This window comes from Streptopelia decaocto (assembly GCF_964273445.1).
Source record: "Streptopelia decaocto genome assembly, chromosome: 1".
NCBI classification, from domain to species: Eukaryota; Metazoa; Chordata; class Aves; order Columbiformes; family Columbidae; genus Streptopelia; species Streptopelia decaocto.
Window position 1 is genome coordinate 50082693 of NC_138663.1, and position 20007 is coordinate 50102699.

The following is a 20007-nucleotide window of genomic DNA, read 5'->3' on the forward strand; positions in this document are numbered from 1 at the left end:
TTTTTTTTTAGTAAATATATCTAAAAATAATTTATCCTGCATTTTTAGACCTCACTTTTCAGTCTGGAGGAACTCAACACTTTATTGATACAATTACTGAATTACAAACTATCTATAAGAAACAATATATGGTACTCCCAACTAATAACTCTGATAGATACTAATATCTCTCAGTTGTATGGCACAGTTTAACAAAGAATTCCTACCAATAATTAAAAATCATACTGAGCAACAATCAGGATTATGGATGTTGCAAAGTGAACTTAGTAACATTTTATTAATTAAAGCTTGCCAAACCATGGAAGTTGAATTCTCCTGAAAATAATGATGCAAGAACTTGATTTAACAATTAATTCAAATAGCAGCACCGCTAAGGTCACAGTATATTTTCTATGCTCTTCTGTAATACAAGCACAGGCTAACTCAAAGGGAATACACCTACTAAAACACTAAAATAGTTTCTAGGCTTCTTCATTAAATATTTCAGAAGGCAAAACCAAGAGAGACAACACAACATGAAGTTATTTTATAATTAATACACTATAAATAAAGACAAATTTCCAATGTTTTCAGATTAAGGATACCACAGGGTCAATAATTTAATTTTGATAATTGAAAAGCAACAGTCCTTAGGAAACACAACTAATATAATAAACATGTTTAAATATTGCATATAAATTGTAAAAACATAATAGTAATGTTTGGTTTTATATATAACATTCATTACAATTTAAAGTATCATCAGTGTTTAATTTATGAAATCCATCATGAAAATATTTTTATAGATGCTCATAAGAGACATCTATAGAAAGCTGTAAGACCTGAGCCTTTTCCTTCATTCATCGACTACTGATACAAGTATCTTACCAGACACTGCAAACTGTCTCTCTGTCTCTCACATTTACGAGACTGCCAGTTGATCGCTCTTTCCTGCTCCTTTCCTAGTCCCTTCTTTTTGAAGGTACAATACAATGACACTTTTTTCCTTTACTGTTCTCGAGCTCCTAACATAGGGAAGTTCTTTGTTAAAAGCTTTTTCTCATTTATTTTTCTGGATGGCAATACAGTGTGGGTTGCAATCTAGACAGCAGTTATACATTAATATGAATGCAGTGTACACTATTTAACTCGATTATTCAAGATATGCATACATACTATTCTGAATATATTAATAGAATGAGAATTTTGCCATTGATGTCAGTACCTTAGGCTTGTCTCACCTAAATTCAGGATTGTAGCAGTTAGGAATCTCATCTAATTTAAATAGTGGGGCTTCATCACTAACTAATGGAGAGAAACAGCAAAATTCATTGTTTTCTAAGACGGCGCACAGAGAGAAAGTATCATATTCTTTTTCCATGGATAAAATTACCTTAGACTTGAATGATAAATTTTATTTATTCTAATTTTAGGAATGTAAATCAAGTGAACAAGCACGGACAAATTGTACTTACTTGTTATTTTTTGCATGTGGTGGACTAATATAATGTAAATATATCTTTATTCCAAAGCCTTTACAAAGTATGTCAGAAAAATACAGATATCAAGTATTTTTATGTGTTTTTATTAACTTTTAATTTGTTTTTCATTTAAAGTGAACAGTCAGCATATATGAAAACATTCTCAAAAAAGCAAATCCAGTAATTACATATAATTTACAAAATAACCTGATTTCTATTTAGACACAAAGCATTCAATAAACATCACTACTGAAACAGTTTTAAGAATTTCAATAATTTTGTCCAAAAAGTTATTTAATACTGCTTATATTTTTACTATAATGTACATTTTTGGAGTTTGGAGATTTATTTACTTGGAAAAGACATTGTACACAACTGACAAAATAAAGTAAATCATATTATTAGAAATATGCTAAGCTTTTCTTCAGTTATATTACACAACACAAATCATGAAACTTAAAATGCTACCATTTTATGACTTACAGGTTTTGTTTTATTTTTTTGTTTGTTTTCTTTATATATATACATATAACCTTTTGTTAATTTATATGACATTAAAGAGTGGTAAAAATATAAGGCTTTAAAAGGATCCTCTGCCACTGAGCTATAGTAAGTTCAGTAGCATGTATATACTACAGCATAATTGGTAATCAACATGACAGAAATCTGTGGCTTGGGTAGGATACGTGTTCTGGTATTCAGTTAACAAAAGCTATATTTTATAAACCTCTTTGGGGAAATTAAAAAAAAAAAGGAGAACATTAAAAAACCAACTGTTTTATAATCTAGAGAAAATAAAATCTTTTAAGAACTTGATCACCAGAAGACCTAGCATACGTCACAGGGAACTTCCTGTGGGTTAAAATCACAAGAAGAAAGTCTATTGATATTAATGACGTGTGTTTTAAACAGAACTGTAGAAAATGTATCAAAAGGTCTTAGGTATGAAAGAAACAGAAAGATAAGCAGCATGTGTTATTAGGGATTCCAAGCATGCTCAGTTCCACCTAGGATTTTAAAGTGATCTTTAAAACGAATATTGGAAAAAAACGTAACTTACTTGCAGATCTTGCTGAGTGTCTGTGTGGCTGCGTATTTTTTTCTCTGTTCTCAGTCAAAGCACTTCCACTGGTCATGGAAACAAGGTCTAAATCCATGTCTTCTCTGCTTACAGGGCTTGCCTGGAAGCAGTGGGAGAGAATGTACACAATCATGAAACAAAATATAACATTTTCTGAATACAGCTCACATTACCCCAAATAAACAAACAGGGTCTGTCAAACAACCTTCTTCAAAATGATACCACAATCCTTTATTGTTGCCTAGGCTGAACAAATGCACTATGTCAAAGCATTTTTGTAAATAAGAGCCGATCTTAAAATTGTGGTTTGTGATCTGAGTCAGTGCAACAACAAAAGAAAACATTTTAGTACAGTAATTTTGAAGAAAATCAATCTCGCAGATGGCTGATGAAACCTTAAACAGCTTAAGATCATTTACTGACCAGTCTATAATTTAAGTTACAGTTGAATGTCAGAGATGCCATATTGGATTATTTTCTGTAATATTTATGTTTTATCCAGGACATGTATCACTTCAATCAGTCAAGGGCCCAGTAAGAAATTTAATCTTTTAGTTTTTTTCTAATTATCCATAACCATCAGACAGTATTTTAATTATACTTTAGGTAAGGGTATTATATGAATTATAAACTTCGAACACCCAGTGGTAGTACATTTTGGTATAAGGCCTGTTACCTGCACATAAGTATGGCAAAATAGAAATGAAAATCATATGTCATTTTAGCAATGGGTCTTTGTTTTGGGAATATGTAGGGCAAAGTTTAAAAATACTGACCTGGAAGATACCACACACTGTAAATGGTAGATGGTTAGTTTTGCAGAAATGACTTCACATTTACTCAACAAGAACTCCCTTTCCTTGAAATGAAAAGCTATTAGACATCAAAGGAAGCCATCTAACAATACTGTTGGCTAGGTACTGAGGGGCAGTAACAATGACAGAGAAACATCAGACACTGCAGAAGAGAGATCTACAAAATCCCCAGTGCAGGGCCCATCAGCTGGAAGTACTGAACATGAGGACATACTTAAATTTTCTAGTCTCTGGATCTTCACAAGTGGAGTCCAGGAGGCAGATTAAGTCCTTCCTCTATCTGGGGTGAAAAGTCCTAAATCCTTTCAGAACCTAGATGTCTAACCGAGTAGCATTTGTTTTTTATAAAAACAAACTAACAACAAAAAACTGAAAGACTATGCTAGTGGTAGTGTCACCAAACTTTTGCAAAACATCATAGTAGTTAGACTGCTCAATCAGGAAATGAGAGATTGCATCTCAACTCCTTCCTTGGGGGGTTGAAACCTGCAGCTCCCTTTTTCTCAGTAAAATGCTGTTAATATAAAGTTTTAAGCTATTCTGGAGGAGACAATCTCCAGACTTCCTGTTCAAACCAGCTCACTGTACCAAGAGCAGCACTGCACCAATGTGGACAAGCTTTGTAGTCGGGTCTAACTTAGAGAACTCAGATGAAATGGAGACCTGTTTCATTTCTTTGTCTCTACGCAGTCACTGTTTAATGTAAAATTCATTAAAAAGTTCATGCATTTTCAAACCAACTCCAAAGATACAGATATTTTACACTCTTCCTTAGTGACTGCGTATCCTCTGTGTCAGTACAGAAAGTTTATCCTCTGTTTTCTGATGCTTGTCTTTCATGTGTTAATGACCACGACTTCATAGTTTTCCTTTGAAGAGGCAGAAGTTTGTATTATTGCTGTTAACAACAATATTTTATTTTCTATTCTGTAGCAGCGTCAAGAAACTTTGAAATGAGTAACAGTTTAATTCTGCTAACTCTTTATATTTTTGGCCTTAATATTTACAGTTGGTTTAAGCTTGTGAGAGCTCCATATGTTCAAAATCTCTAAATAGAAAGCTTTTAGTCTTAGGAGAAATAAGGCAATCATTGTGATGCTCAGAGAGATGCAAACAATCAAATTCATAATTTTTATTTCCATCTAACCCATTTCAACACACAGCAGAAGTTTTCTAATGTCCCAATTTCCAAAGACCTGGGAGACCACAGTATTTTAAACAACTAACCTTTCCATGGAATTATTATCCAGTTCTTACCATCATAGAATCTGAGGCTTCATCATCTTGTAGGCTACAATATTCAGTGTAATATGCAAAATTTTAATATGGGTGCTTGTATCTCTGATGTAAAATATTCATAGTTTTCTTTCAAATAAAGATAAGTGTTTTAATTTTTGTTAATTACAGTATTTTTTTAAATTACAGTATTTTTTAAATTACAGTCAGAGTAATATTTAAGGTTGTATTAATCAATGGAGCAAACTTGATTTCAGCTTTGTAAAAAAGCTAATTGAAAGTCCTCTGAAGCTAATTAAAACCTTCCCTTTTACATTTATAGCTTAGAGCCAAAAATTTGGAAGAAATTTAAGATACTGGTGCACTTTTTCACAGAGTGCAGTGTTGGACTTCCATCTGTAGTGATCACCATATTTAAATCTTCAGACTTTTTGTCAGTTTTATTACTACAAACCTTTTTCTTTTTTTTCTCCAATTAATTGGAAATTAATTTCAGTCTGAAGGAACCTTTTCCTTGAATACAGCTCTGCATTTGAATATTTTTCTATTCCTGTGTTAAATTATCAAGATAGTCTGCAGCATTCCAAGGTAATAAGTGCTTTTAAATTCAAGTTATATCTTAATGATTTGGAGATGCTGATTAACAGTGAAGTGGTTAACCATGTAGGTAACTTAAACTACACACAGAGATGAATCAGGAAACCTATCCTACTTGCCATTTAACAAAACCATATTAATTTCAAGTGCCCAGTTTGTCAGTATGCCTTCCCAAGCACTTATGTAGTACTAGTAGCAAGCAAAATCATAAAAATGATCAAGATTAACATAAGGTCTTAGATTTACTGAAGGTTATCACATAGGTCTTATTCCCCAATGAGAACAGCTAAGACTTTATTGTTATTATGTAACCATTGAAATACCATTTTGTATCCATGAAAAAGAATGCCCTAAATTCTTGGAATGTGCATAACTATCAGTTAGAAAATTATATTAATCTAGTACCTTCAGAATGCAGGCTTATGGAACACATACTAAATAGGGATCCTATTACACACCAGGAAGCTTTATGACTGAGCATATGAATAAACCACTAGAGATGTCCAGGAAGGCTTTCCTCTTCTTTTTTTTTTTTTTTTTAAATTAAATGTATGTTTTCCTCTTTCTTTCAGTTTACCAGAATTTTTTCAACTTTTTGATAATGATTCCAGCTAAGTGTTAACTTCATTTTTGTCATGATTTCAGAGCTCTTAACGGAATTACTGTGCAAAAGCATTAGAAGCATGTTCACATTGTTCACATCCACATTTCAACCTTTAAAAGTTAAGAGAACCCGTATAAATTTTAAAACCATGATTTTCCAGCCATCTGTGTGTACTAACTACATCATTATTTCATGGCCTATATAGTGCTGTTTTCTGTATTAGAAATACATTTTATAATTTTATTCTTTTTTTTTTTTTCTTCTCTTGCATTTTTCTCTGTCTTTCATTCATGTGGAACATCTGTGTAATTATGTGGCACAGGCTGTGACAATCCCATAACATTGCCAGTTATGTGGGCACACCACATAATACTGTTGTGGGATTACAGCAGTATTCTGTGGACAGAACTGCCTACTGTAAATAAGATACAATCTACCTATGTGCACATATGCTTACTGAAAATTACATAATGTGTAATTTAGATAACATTATTAGATTATGTTTTGCTCAAATTAGAGCGATTACTGTTTTAGACTTTGCCTAACAAACGACTATTAGTGCTGCTGCAACCAAAACCCATCACAATGGTCACCTGGTTAATGATTTCAGCCAGTAAATTTTAACACAAACATAAGATCTGGACGCACCTCACACCAGACAAAAATCTTTGACAAAATCTGCTTTAAAGAGAGTAGTAATAGTAACATATAAGTCTTAAAAGCATTTTTTCAAGAGGGAATTTTAGAAGAGTGTGTGTGTTTCCAAAACATGCATATTGCATAGCTGGTGAAGCTTAGAAAGACAGAGGTTGGAAAGGGCCAAGATTGCTCAGAGTACAGAATTAGGCATATGGCACATAATCCAAGAAATACTTTTTATGCAACATTCTGTGTTATAAGACACTAATTCTGTATAGTTTGTAAGTTTTTGCTTCTTTTTTTAACCCCTACATAATTATATCAACAAAAATATTGCTAATTTGGCAATAAAATGTTAAGTGTGTGTATATATATCTACACACAGTATAAATTGGCCTGTAGGTATTGTAACACTGCTCACTATCAGAGGAACTTTTGGTATCTCTGATACTGAGTCTTTTAATTTTGTAAATCTTCAGACTGTTAAATTGCTCATATTCCCTGTCCTGCCAACCTATAGAACTACCCATTTCAGAAAATATTTTTTTTTTGAATACTGCAAAGAAAAGAATGAATCATGATAAGAGTAGAGGGCATTTTATGATGTAAAAAATATAGAAAATAAATTGTAGGAATAATCTGGTTTTATACACTGTTTCTAATAACGTCACCATATTAAGATAGAAGTCCCACTTACTGTCTTTTGATAAATGACACTGTGGGCATATTAGAGTGATTTAGATATGTGACTTACAGAATTTAATAACATTTAAACTTGTCTGATTGACAAGAACATGTTTTCAGTCAATAATGCAGTTGACTCTGAACCATGCTCAGCTTTTTTAAACACTTTTTAAAAGGTTGATTTAGAAGCTTTAAAAAACACACAGTAGATTTAACGTCTTAAAACCAAAACCAGTATCAGATTATGAAACTAGAACCCTATATACACACATGGGTTCTTGTGCCCAAACATCTTCTTCTGATCTCCATCAATGGGTGATTTGATTGCCAAATAGAAAGAACATTAAAGAATTATATTCAGTCAAAAAACCAAAATCTCCTGGTTGTTTTTAGACCAAGTATGCATTTGAAAACACCATCAAGGCATAGCTGAATTCTGCAAAATCCCACAAGGAAACAAGTTCTTACCACAAGTTGTACTCGTCTGCTGTCACGTATCACAGGATCTAACTCAGGCAAAAAATGACAGCTGGGAAAAATGTAGAATAGAAATTAACAAAACCCACTGTACTGGTTTCACTAAAATACCTGGACAGAATATGCTCCTGGAAACACTCCTCCTTAACTAGAAACTGTACTATTTGAAATAATTCCATGGTTAAAATGTATCAGAGTAATACATATTAATTGATAATGTTAAAGTATCAAAATAATTAATGTTAAAATATTTGTACTTAACATTAAACTAAAGAAATCAATAACTAATATTGTTTATTTCTATGATAAAATATTAATTTAAAAATACGTCAATAAATGCGACCATGCATGAATTTTTTGCATGAACTGGCATAAACTATAGCAAAATCAGTTATCACATTACTTTATGTAGGGATAAAATTGTTTTCAGTTACCCAAATGTATCAGCTGTTCTAAGCAGTCTACTAGTGATGTTCCAATGGAGATTAGTGGGACTGTTGCCATATTCAAAAATGGTATCATAATCTTAAAAAATATCAGTGCAAATACGAGTGCATAGCACATGTCTGCAGAGGCAACAATAATATTTTAAAAACCCTATTTTATACATTGCCATGTCTTCTTACTTTCAAACATTCTTACATGTTCTGCTCTAGTGTTTTCATTGAAATTAAAAGTTCATGGCAGTTATCTCCAACAATAGTCAGAATGTTTCACTATTATGGAACATGACTGACAGATAAATAGTTTCGAAGGAATATTTGCTACAGATACTTCCTATAATCATTGATACAACTTAGACATTTTTCCATACAAATTCCATACAAAATTCCATACAATATTTTTCCATACAAAACTTAACAATATGCAGTCCATTTCATTAAAAATGAAATACATTTTTAATGAAAATAAAGCTTAAATGCTTACACTAAACTCATTACTTGCCTACTGACACCTTGTTTGGTTTAATTAGAGGTGATTGGCATTGAGTCTACTAATGACTTCACTATGATATCAATGGTTTATATGGAATTTATGACCAAAATATACTTACTATGTCTTCATGTTAGTTTAGGAAATGAGATTAATATTTTATTTTTTTTAATATTTTACCTGTCTAATAACAAAAAGTATACTATGAAGATGTAAAAAATTGGTTTGTATTTTGAAGACAAAATATAATTACAATCTACCTAGTTAAAAAGTGGGTTTTTTACTTCCTTAATCAAATCTAACAATATAGGTAATGTTACAGTTGATCTAATTACATAAAAACATAATATATACCAATAAAGCTATAAAATACATGATGAATAAGCACTTTTTTCTACACTCTTTACAACATTAAAAAGACTGCATTGCTAGCATAAAGCTATGTAGATCTTTATCATAAGATTCTGCACCATTTAACATTTTCTTATCACTGTGGAAGAAGTATCTGTACCATGACAACTAAACTGATTCTAAAGGGCACCAAGTTTGGGACCTGGAAATATGGCGCACTGTCTGCTAGCTAAAAAGTCACGTTTGTTTTAGAACTATTAACCTAGGTTTCATTTTATAAGATAAATTTAAAATAAAATAAAATAATTTTGAAAAACCCACATCAACAACAAAAAAACAAAATGCAAAACACAAAAAACAACTGTTTAATTTAAAGGCAATGACCTCACCACTTTGTATTTTTGGAACTGGCTGCTTCATAATCCAAAAGCTGTGTATGAAGCCATTGGCATGTAAAGTTTCTTCTCCTTCGTAATTTCTCATCTAAAGTAGTATCCAGCTGAGAAAACTCTTCTTTTTCACCTGAGGAGGAAAAAAATACTCCTGTCTTCCATTATTTCTTTAAAATATATTTTGTTTTAAGATTCCTTAGATAACTTTGAATGTATTGCCTTAAAAAAAAAAGGTAATTACTTGATTTTCTTGCAAATAGTCCAACTTGAATTTCTTCAGATACATTTAAGAAATACTTTTGAATTAATTTTGAACTAATTTATTTTCTCTTTTGGGATTAAATATTGGCCTTCTGAATACATCTGTTTTTATTGGGAAATAAGATTCTCCTTTATTCTGAAATATATATTATACAGAAATTGCTCATCACAGCATCTGTGAATGCTACTTAGTGTGCTATCAAAAAAAATACACATTCATTTATATTTACAGTTCCATTTACCAATCTATAAGGTAAAAAAATCACAACCATACACAAGAGTGGCCACATGGCAGTCTTAATCTTCTGATCTGTCTTTTACTAATATGATTTATTAAGAGGTTTTAATGGTGATTTCAAAGCAATTGCATACATGATACTATTTTTCAAAAACTACTACCTAGTTTTGGATCATAAAAGCCACACAAAGAGAATAAAATAGTGACATTATGGAAAAAAGCTGTAAAATTCTGCAGATTCTTCAGTTTTTGGGGCCATTCTGCTGAATACCAGATATATTTTGAAGTATAAGGAAGAGGATGCCAGAATTGAAAGAGCCTGCAGAAGAAGTGTCATTGTTCTATGGTGGCATTATTGGATTAGAATAACTTTTTATTTTCCACCTTTATATCTCAAGTTCATAGGTTATGTCTTTTTGGCAGCTTCTACTCAGGGCTTTTTTGAGACAGCAGAAAACATTTATTGTTTTTTTGTACAAAAGTTTTTTATTTTTTATCTTTAGTGTAATTTCAGATGACACTGGGTTATCCTCCTTCTTGCTGTTTTTTCCTTCAGAGATTTTTTTATCTGTTGGTGATAGGTATATTCAGCAGCTACTAGAAGTCTCCTAATAAACTGTAGGAGTATGCCTGTCCTTTTGCACTTGAACCAGCAAATAACGTAGGTCACCTCACTTTGTATCAAGTGCATTTGCCCACTATGAATGATTTAACTATCAATAACTGTAATGGTGGGAGATGTCAGAACTGCCTTTGAGGTGAATGGTTTCCTCACACTCCGTATTTTAAGCCTGAGTTTTCATTCATGTTTTGACAACATAAACTGGAGTTACAGGCTATTCACAATCTTCCTTTTAAGAGGTTTGCTACATTACCTGTAGTATTTTTTTAGACTTATCCTTCTGGAACAGGCTGCCCAGGGAGGTTGTGGAGTGTCCTCCTCTGGAGACATTCAAAACCCACCAGGACACATTCCTGTGTAACCTCATCCAGGTGTTCCTGCTCCAGTGGGGGGATTGGACTAGATGATCTTTCAAGGTCACTTCCAGTCCCTAACATTCTGTGATTCTGTGATAAGCTGAGAAATGTATTTCCTCACTTGCATTTTACCTGGCTTGGCAGTGAGCTCACTGCTTTTATCCTTTAGCTTTAAGAGTTAGAGTATCATAGCTTCTTATTTCATAGTCTGAAATACAAATGCCTTTTGGTTGTCCTCTCAGTTTCCGTTGGTATAGAAAATCTCTATTCAAACCAAATCCATTCCTTGGGCTGAACATGTTAAATTGCTAAAACCATAAGTAGCCTATTAAAATTAGGCAAAGTTCTGATCCAGAATATGAAGCCAAATGTCTTGCTAGTGATTTACAGACTAGAATTTAGGCAGAAGAATTTATCCTCATTTGATGTGAAGAACTCTCATTTACCTTCTTCAGAAGACAGAAAATGAGAAGCTTGGATGGACAGTCACTGTACCCAAATGAGGTGGTGAGGGCTGACTAAAAAGCCCAAGCAATGAACTGCTCAAGCAGTGCCAAATATTAAAATACAGAGTCCTAATTACAGAGCTAATCAACTTCCTTGATTAAAGTGGAAGCCATGTCTTCTTTCCTAAGTTTATGATATTGCCTTCTCCTGTTCGTCGTTCAGGAGTACGCTTTTCTGACATTTACCTTTTGAAAATGTAATGAAAATGTTTTGAAATGTACAAGCCTGCAACCACACTGGTACTCTTATAGCTCTTCAGATGAAGAAGATGCCAGTTTGTAACAGCAGTAAGAAACATTCTGTATGACTTCATAAGAACAGTTCTGGAGACTGAGCCTGCTGCTTTTCAGCATTTGTTCTCCAATGGGGAATAATTCCCCAATAAATCTTTAGGTTTTTTTCTTATCTCTATTTGCAGAAAAGTTGGTCCAGCATTACTATCTTTCTCAGAAGAATTACTTCTTCCTATTAAAAAGGATCAGCATTATTTATGCATTTACTAAAATGTTTGTTATCTTTTCCTCCATTAAAATGTAGCAATTTAAAACCAGCGTTAGAACTGCATGTCTGAGTCTGTGTGTCAGTGACAGTCGAAAGAGGATGCACATCCAATAAGCTATGATGAAACTTACAAAAAAATGAACACTTTTCAATTAGCAGGTTATGTTTCCAAAATTATTGTTAATAATTTGCCTAAACTGCAGTTTGAAATTTTGGGTGAACTATGTTTGAAACACAACTGGTTTTATTTAATAACATTTTATTTTTAATTTATTTTACTTATTTTTGCATGTTAATTATTGAAATATGGTTGAAACAAGAAAGTGACCAAGATGAAAGTGAACACAATAGGGTGTTTTTCTTAAAATCATATATGCTATTAAGCAGAGTCTTCTAATTCCGTATTAGTGTTAATAGTGTCTTTTTTTCTCAAATGGGCAGACACTGTCAATAATTTGTGTAATAATGCTGCAGAAAGCTGTATCCTATTCTTTTTATTTGGAACATACTCATACTCTTACTGTTTAATAGTAACATCTCTCTTTTTAATACTTAAGAAAGAATAATATGGTATGAATTAAAATACAGAATTATCATTTTTCTATTTCACTTATGAACATCATGTGTTTGAGGAGCTGGTGTATCAATATCATTATCATGCATTTGCTCGATAGCTTTCTTAAATTAGGGCTGTTGTTTTTTTTTTTTTTTTTAAACCTGGACCTGATTTTGTAGAAGTACAAATACTCACAAGCTCCACACAAGTCCCAAAGAGCTGTAAGCATTCTGCATCTTTGAAATAGATCAGACCTATAATCTTTAATTGTTAAACCCAGACAACTCTTAGAATATCAAAGAAAAAAGTAATACATCAAAGAAGGCACAACTCCATCAAAATACAAATAAACTTCAGAGGTATTGTATTCTCATTAGATTATCACTTCTAAGCTTTCAATCTTTCTTTTTTTCTTTTTTCTTTTTTTTTTTTTAAATATGAAACACACGTTAATAATTTAAGATTGGTCTTACATTTGGCATTAATACAGTAATGATCTTTAGGTGTTGCCAATTAATAGTCCACACACACATTGTGCATTTAGGTCAGATCCAGGGCAGCTTTCAGGGGCGCCTACTGCCATTTTCCTACAGAACATGGGTATCTAAGTAGAGAGAACTTATTCAGAAGAGCCTGGGAACCTGAAATGTCCTTGGAACTGACCATTACAGGAACATAAATTATTTTCTAGGTCCTCAAATCAATGTGCAAACCTGTAAGAACCTGAACTTTGGGATCCAGAAAAATGTCATCCTCCTTCTGTCAAATTCTTTTGCTGGGCATGCTCTGAGACAACATGACTCATGTTCGGTTTAAAATAGAGATGCTACTTAGAGACTTCAAATTAGAGTATCTCTGGATAATCCTTTGAGTGAGTTAAAGGAGAAGGGCTAAGAATTTGTGAACTATATCTGGTGAAGAGCCTCAAGTTCTAGACAGGTTTTTTTCTCATAGGTTTTTCTTCAAGATTGATGCATCTTGTGCCCTCAGTTGTAGCAGTCAGCTTTAAAAAGAGGATTGAAGCATATGCAAAGGGAAGAGTTTGACATGTGGAAGCTGGAGATTCAAATCTCACCAGGCTAAGGAGCACCTCAAAATCACATTCCTCAGTGCTAGGGCAAGTGTTCTTAAGAGCAAGCCAGTATGCAATAAGAAAGAAGATGGTTACATAATTCAGGGTGATCTTTCAGATTTTCCATTTTAATTTTCAGATCTTATTCCTAGAAAACACCAATCATGATTGTTCTAAACCCCAGTTAGCTACTCAACACTTTATATGCAACTTTATGTGCCATTTTATATGCAACAGGATGCTAAGGAACCTGATTCAACACGGTGATTATTTTTCTAAATCTATTTGTTGACAATGGGAAGATAAAACGTATAACTTTAATAAGTCATATGTTTCTTGAAACAGAGAAATCTGTGAAGAAGTCTGCACTGTATCCAATCTTTTACAGTTAAATTTTGTGTTTAGAGGATGATTTAATTCACTTCAAAACTTGCATCATACAAAGTCCAATACAAATCAAGTAAGAGACTAAGAAAACTAAGACCTACAATGTGAAAGAAGGGCTTGGAATTTCTTCAGCATTCTAAGTTTTCCTCCCTTAATACAAAAAATCTGTGACCAGAGTTAATGTTCTCAATATGTATTCTGGAAATGGTACTCTTAATTTAGTAATTAAGTAGCTGAGCATGGGTATAAAAATCATGTCTATGCTATTAATACATTGACATTTTTCTTATCTGTCAGTATTCTGGTATACATTACTAGCCAGCAATATATATTACGAGCGCGTGTGCATGTGAATCTGTATATGAGTGTACGAACTCTATAAAAAGATTATTCTGAATGAAAATTAAAATTATATATAACCCGTGAGGATTTTTATAATTTCTCCAATGTCTACCATAAAGTTACGCTATAATACATCTTAATAAATAGTCTCAAAATCCCAAACCTAAAATCCAAATTTTATCTCATTTTTCTCCATATGTTAGTCAAAAAAACAAAATCACATTATTTCTGTTACAATTTCTATGATACACACAGAACAGAGAGCAAGAACTACATGAGTAATAACATTGCTACCAAGGCAGGAAACTGAAGAACTTGAAAACAGATAGCAAAATAACAATAATTTAAAAACCACAACAACCCCACCACTTCCACCCCCCAAACCACCCAGAAAACTATAGCAGACTGTTAGAGAAATGAGAGGAATTTCTTCTCTTCCACAAAAATCTTGACACATTTGTCAGTACTCTACAGTGTCAGAAGTCACTAAATAGACTTAAGCATTACATATTGATCATCCAAAATACTGTTTTTGGAAAAAGAATGGTATTTAGAGTGGTATTTAGCACTTAAAAACATAGAAACTTGCTTGTGATCTAGCTATACTGTATGGAATAGTTATTTTTAGATGTTACTTTTTCATCTGAGTAACTTTAGAGTAAATAAATTTCCATCTCTAGGGATAGAATGAATGAAACAAAAAATATAAATAATAAATAAATAAAAATATTCTAGCAGTGTCTGAGCCCACAGTTGAACAAAAGATGAAATGCAGATTTTTTTTTTTTTCACAAAAATACCAAATCAGGTTATGACCTGCAAAATATCATGTTTAAAAATGCATTAATATTTACATCACAAGGAGTTTTGAACATGGGAGCGTTGATCAACCCAAAACAGCACGCCTTTCAAAAATTATGAAAGCAAAAAGCAAAAAGAAAAATAAAAGTTGTTTTTTCTTCTAAAATTTGTACCTTTTTTTTTTTACTAGATATTTCATATTTTTTCAGACTATAAATAAGGTCTACTATATTACTATTCCATCTGCAAACCTTCTTCTCTTCTCTAATCTCTTCATCTGTTATTGTAATCATCTCCTTTTTACCATATGACTGTTCTTGACCTAACCCTCACACTCATTCTTCCTTCACCAAATCTGGGTATTCACCACACTCTCAGTTAAGACCTTAGTCTTTATTTTGGCTATTCTTTTTCTCCTGGTTTTAATATCTATTTTTCATTGTCTTTCACACTGTGCTCTATATCTGAGTGATTAACACCAATAATAAAACTTCATCTACTTAGTTCATCCTGCTTATTATTAGATTATGCAAAAACTGAACCCTTTCACTGAGATTCCCGGACCACAGAAACTGTACAAATTTCAGCTTCCGAATTCAAGGAAAACAGGATTTCATACTTGGACCTTCCCACACATTCTTTTCTATTTTGCTACTTGTTCTTGCCTCTGCAGAATACACCACCAATACTATTTATCAGAATTAGTATTTACTTCTAGCTTATTGCATATGCTTACTTCGTTCCTTTCCCCACTTTGAGGTAAAACCTAGTATTAATTTTCAGTGGTGTATTTTAAGACACCTCATTTAAAGTTATTTTTCTCTATTCACATCACAACAGTGTCAATGAAGTTCTCTCAGTATTTCCTGATTATTTAATCTCTCACTACAACCCTCTGGTCACACAAATACATTGCAAACTATTTCTCCTTATTAAATTGCTCATGTCTTCTACTCTTCTTGTGAACATGGTACTTTTCCCCTTGAATTACTTCATAAGCTTCACTTTCCTTGCACAGACTTCAAGGCAGCATCAAACGCTGTTTCCTTCCGGTTTATCCAACTTTCACAACTTCTATGGGCTGTCACCACTTTCTGTACTCCTCCATTTACATTGAACACAATTTCTCATCTTCTATAATGTCCTTCATAACAATATCAGTTTCATATAATGATATTTCCTAAGACATACAACATCTTTTTGAGTTGGTCTATAAACCTAAACAAATATTTTACCTGAGGTGTGTACAGGAAGCTGCCACACATACAGTTGCTGATTTTATTTTTTGCTAATTTATGACTGTTCTGATACACTTTAGGCAGTGAATCTTTGGATAAGAACTTGAAGGTCTATTTGGGGAGAGATATCGGAATTGAACAGCGGAGGGCTAATAACAATAATAATGTCAGAATCGGTTGCATGGGTCAATAAAAAATAAGTCATAGAGATGGGAAGAAAAAATAAAGGAACAGTAGAGCACTAGTTTAACACAGGCCCACACTCTCTAACAAATTGTATGAGATTCTCTTGTCCACCAAATGAAGAATTATTTATTTAAAAAAATAAACCAGAAAACAAAACAATATTCTGCCATTTGATTAAACTTGTTAATTTTGTACCATTTAAACCATTACATTTAAAGTTATGTAGACTACTGCTCAAACACATTTATGTCAAGGAAATATTCACCAAAATTGTTTTATTTCTTCAGAATGCTACAGCAGTCATTTAACACTGGAATTAAACATGTAGTTATGGTTATTTATTTTAACTTCAGAATGATAAAGGCTGTGTGAATTATTCACCATAGAAAAGTGGAAGAAAAAATTGCACAAACATTTGGAAATGTTAAGATTCTAATTTCTCAGAAACCTTCCAAGTTTGGAAATGCAAATATCAAGTTCTCGTGACAGTCTATGATTTTGCATTTGTTAAATCTTTGATTAAACAAACAACCAAACATCAAACTCTTCACATCAAATTCTTCACACCCAGTACACTATACAGTTACTTTGTGGTAATAATATAATAAACAGCATTACTATTAGCATAGCCAGAGATTTTCATATTGGATTAATGCTGTGGTAAAAGTGAAGACAGATTGTATTTTACTCAGCAATGTGTAAAACAAGTGACAACAAATACAATGAAGAGTATATATATGAAAATTTTAATATCTCAGCATCTACCTACATACACACAGAGACACATATACGGGCACACACAGGTTCCTCAGGTTCCCAAAACCTAAACAGATGGAAGCTGCATTGCAACTAAAAAGAAGAGACTAGCATTCCTCAATCCAGCCACCCAAGAATTTTTTTATGTATAGGTTGTGAAATAACATGAAATAGTTTCATGCTTGAAAAGCTAAGTTGGTTCCTTCTTAAAAAAAAAACAAAACCCAAACAAATAAACAAAAAACCCACCCACAAACAAACAAACAAACAAACCCAAACCAAACCCCAACTTTATGAAAATGGAGAAGCTACAGGGATAATATTCTACCCACATGCATACAATGACACGAGTTCATGACGGAAACTACTCCTTCCTGTAATCGGCACTTTTCAAGACCCACTCAGGTTTTTACAGCTTCAAAAAGTACATTAAAAAGAACCACCTTACAGCACTATGATGTACTTTCACATTAATCTTTTGTGTAGTCTTCCATGAGCAGAATATTCTGTAGTCTATACACTAGCTGCTTCAGCCACTCAGCATGGGCTAATTTCACCACCAGTGATGCTGAGAAGTCCATTTGGAGTATAGTCAAAAGTTAACCAGAGATCTTTGAACAGTCAAGGCCCTTGAAGAACAAAAGAAATCAAGGAGAACTAAAAAAATATTTTGAAATTTTGTGTTCAGCATTTCCATGATTAGTTATCCCTTAGTAATTATAAGGAAGAAATAAGATGGAAGTAGATTGAGTCTATTTTGTTTATCCTTGTCATTACACTGTCACATAGTTTTTGTTTCATCCCCCAAATCTGCCTAGTACAGACTCTATCTCTAGTTTTTCTCTTAATCTTTGGGAATCAATACAACCCCTAATGACGGATGTTCTCTGCTGAAAAGAGGAATGGATTTTATATTGCTCAGGAGAAAATTAAGAGATGCATAACATAAAAAAAAAAAAAAATTAGAGAAACTTTAGACATATTTTATTTCTGTCCATTCTCAGTTCTTAATATTAACTGACAGAAACAATCAAGACCTCGAACAGAAGTGCTTAGTTGTTCAGTAATGAAACAGCATTCCCAAGCAAGAAAAGATTATCGCTTCGTATGGAGCCCAAGCCAGAGGAGCGTCCTTCTCTAAATTCAATAAACCAAGCTAAATTATTTAAGACATCAGATCTTCTAAAGGAATTCTCAAAAAAAACAAACAGAAAAGAACATTTTGTAAGAGTGCAGAAGGTCCAACTACTATGTTGTCCCCTATCAAGAGGGCAAACAATACAAAATACAATAAATTTGATTGAGTGTGACAACCATTAAGGTAGCTTTTGTTTGTATTGAGGACTTAAAAGTACAAGAAATGGACAACCCCCCCCCCAAATCTAATGAAAGATTTGTTCAAAATAACAATTTGTGGTTGCTATGTAACAAGAAGACACATATGTCAAGTATTAAAGAAATAATAATAATAAAAAAAAATCATTACTCAGGAGTAGAATGACGTTAGTCAGTAAAGCTGACTTATACCACATTAACAATTGTCTCATAATTTTCAGAAATAAGCAATTAAAATAAGCAATTTTGTATCACAGCTTGGGAATGTGCATTAAAAAAATGTTATTATGTTTACTCTTGAGAATAAACATTTTTCTAGATAGTTATCTGAATAATATATGAACTTGTTTCTAAGAACTCGTGTTCATCAACACACGTGATGTACAGGAGTACCATGTATGATTGGTACTTATCAATGCAGAGTAGTACTGAAAGTGAAATAATGAAATTATTAATTTCAATATGCAGTTCAGTTACAAATACCTACGAATTCATTATCTATTCTATCTATTATGTACACATGTAATTTTCAATTTTAAATTGTTTTTATTTTGTGGAGGTGAAACTATTTCTGGCTTACTTTTTGATGCTGACTTAAAATACCTGTTGGTATTCATGAAGGCACTGTGACAATTCACAGCTATGTCACTGCAGTAATGCATAACAGCAGAACTACTCCACATTGTCAGATATACACACAAAGTCTACATAGACTAAGTGCAAGGCTGCTGTTTAATTTACTTTACAGTAAAACCCAGGGGTACTACTGAAGATCAGGCCTGTCATTATGCCAAACATTGTATAAACAAGGTTTGATTTTATGCTAATTGAATTCAATGGAAAAAAAAGTCTCAGATAGACATAGTTCTTTTCTTAAGATTCTGCATCTAACGTGAGTTAATCCCCAAGTGTGTACAATTATTATATATTTATATATAGCTTAAAAATAACCATAAATACTAAACTCAAGAGTGACTATAAATAAATATAGGCATAAAAGTACTGATTCCTCTTATTAAGTTATACTTAATTTGTTGATACATCATGGAAGAAAATAAACGATATCAAATTTCAGTGTCTTATGGATCTATTAAAAAAGAAGAAAAAAAGAAGAAAAAGGGAATTCCATTTGTAAAGAAGGACAGGTAAAAAAAGGCAAAACAAAACCACAATTCACCTAGAGGTTGCCCTGGGTTAATTGTTAATTCATATGTCTGAAAGAGTTTAGTATTTTTATAGATTTCTTGATTAATTGGACTGCAACTTTCAGCTTGTAAAGAGATGAAAAATGCAATAATTGAAACATAATACATAATTTTAGAGAAACCAACACATATTCAAGAGCATTAAGCCCCAGGGGAATTGAAATTACTTACTTATATAGATTTTGGATCAGTCATAGTTAAAATGGCATATTTTTTTCTGTCCATATAGAGAAGGTTTGAGTGATTTACCTCACTGAATGAAGGTATCAGAGTTGTCTCCTATTGTCCTTATATATAATTTTGTTTAGACCTTTATCTAAATTATTTTTTTTTAATATGACAATGCACTTAACAAAAACTCCATAATTTAAGCTT

At 32.5% G+C, this 20007-nt stretch overlaps 1 protein-coding gene across 1 annotated transcript in view; it reads right to left on the minus strand.

Moving 5' to 3' along the window:
• Positions 1–20007, minus strand: part of LRRIQ1 (leucine rich repeats and IQ motif containing 1) — a gene marked incomplete at both ends in the record, with an annotated part of 109381 nt that overhangs the window by 11879 nt on the left and 77495 nt on the right. The window contains 3 exons of the mRNA XM_082065663.1: positions 2521–2641; positions 7585–7645; positions 9267–9399. Of these exons, the coding sequence (XP_081921789.1) occupies positions 2521–2641; positions 7585–7645; positions 9267–9399 (315 nt within the window). The remainder of the gene's footprint in view (positions 1–2520; positions 2642–7584; positions 7646–9266; positions 9400–20007) is intronic.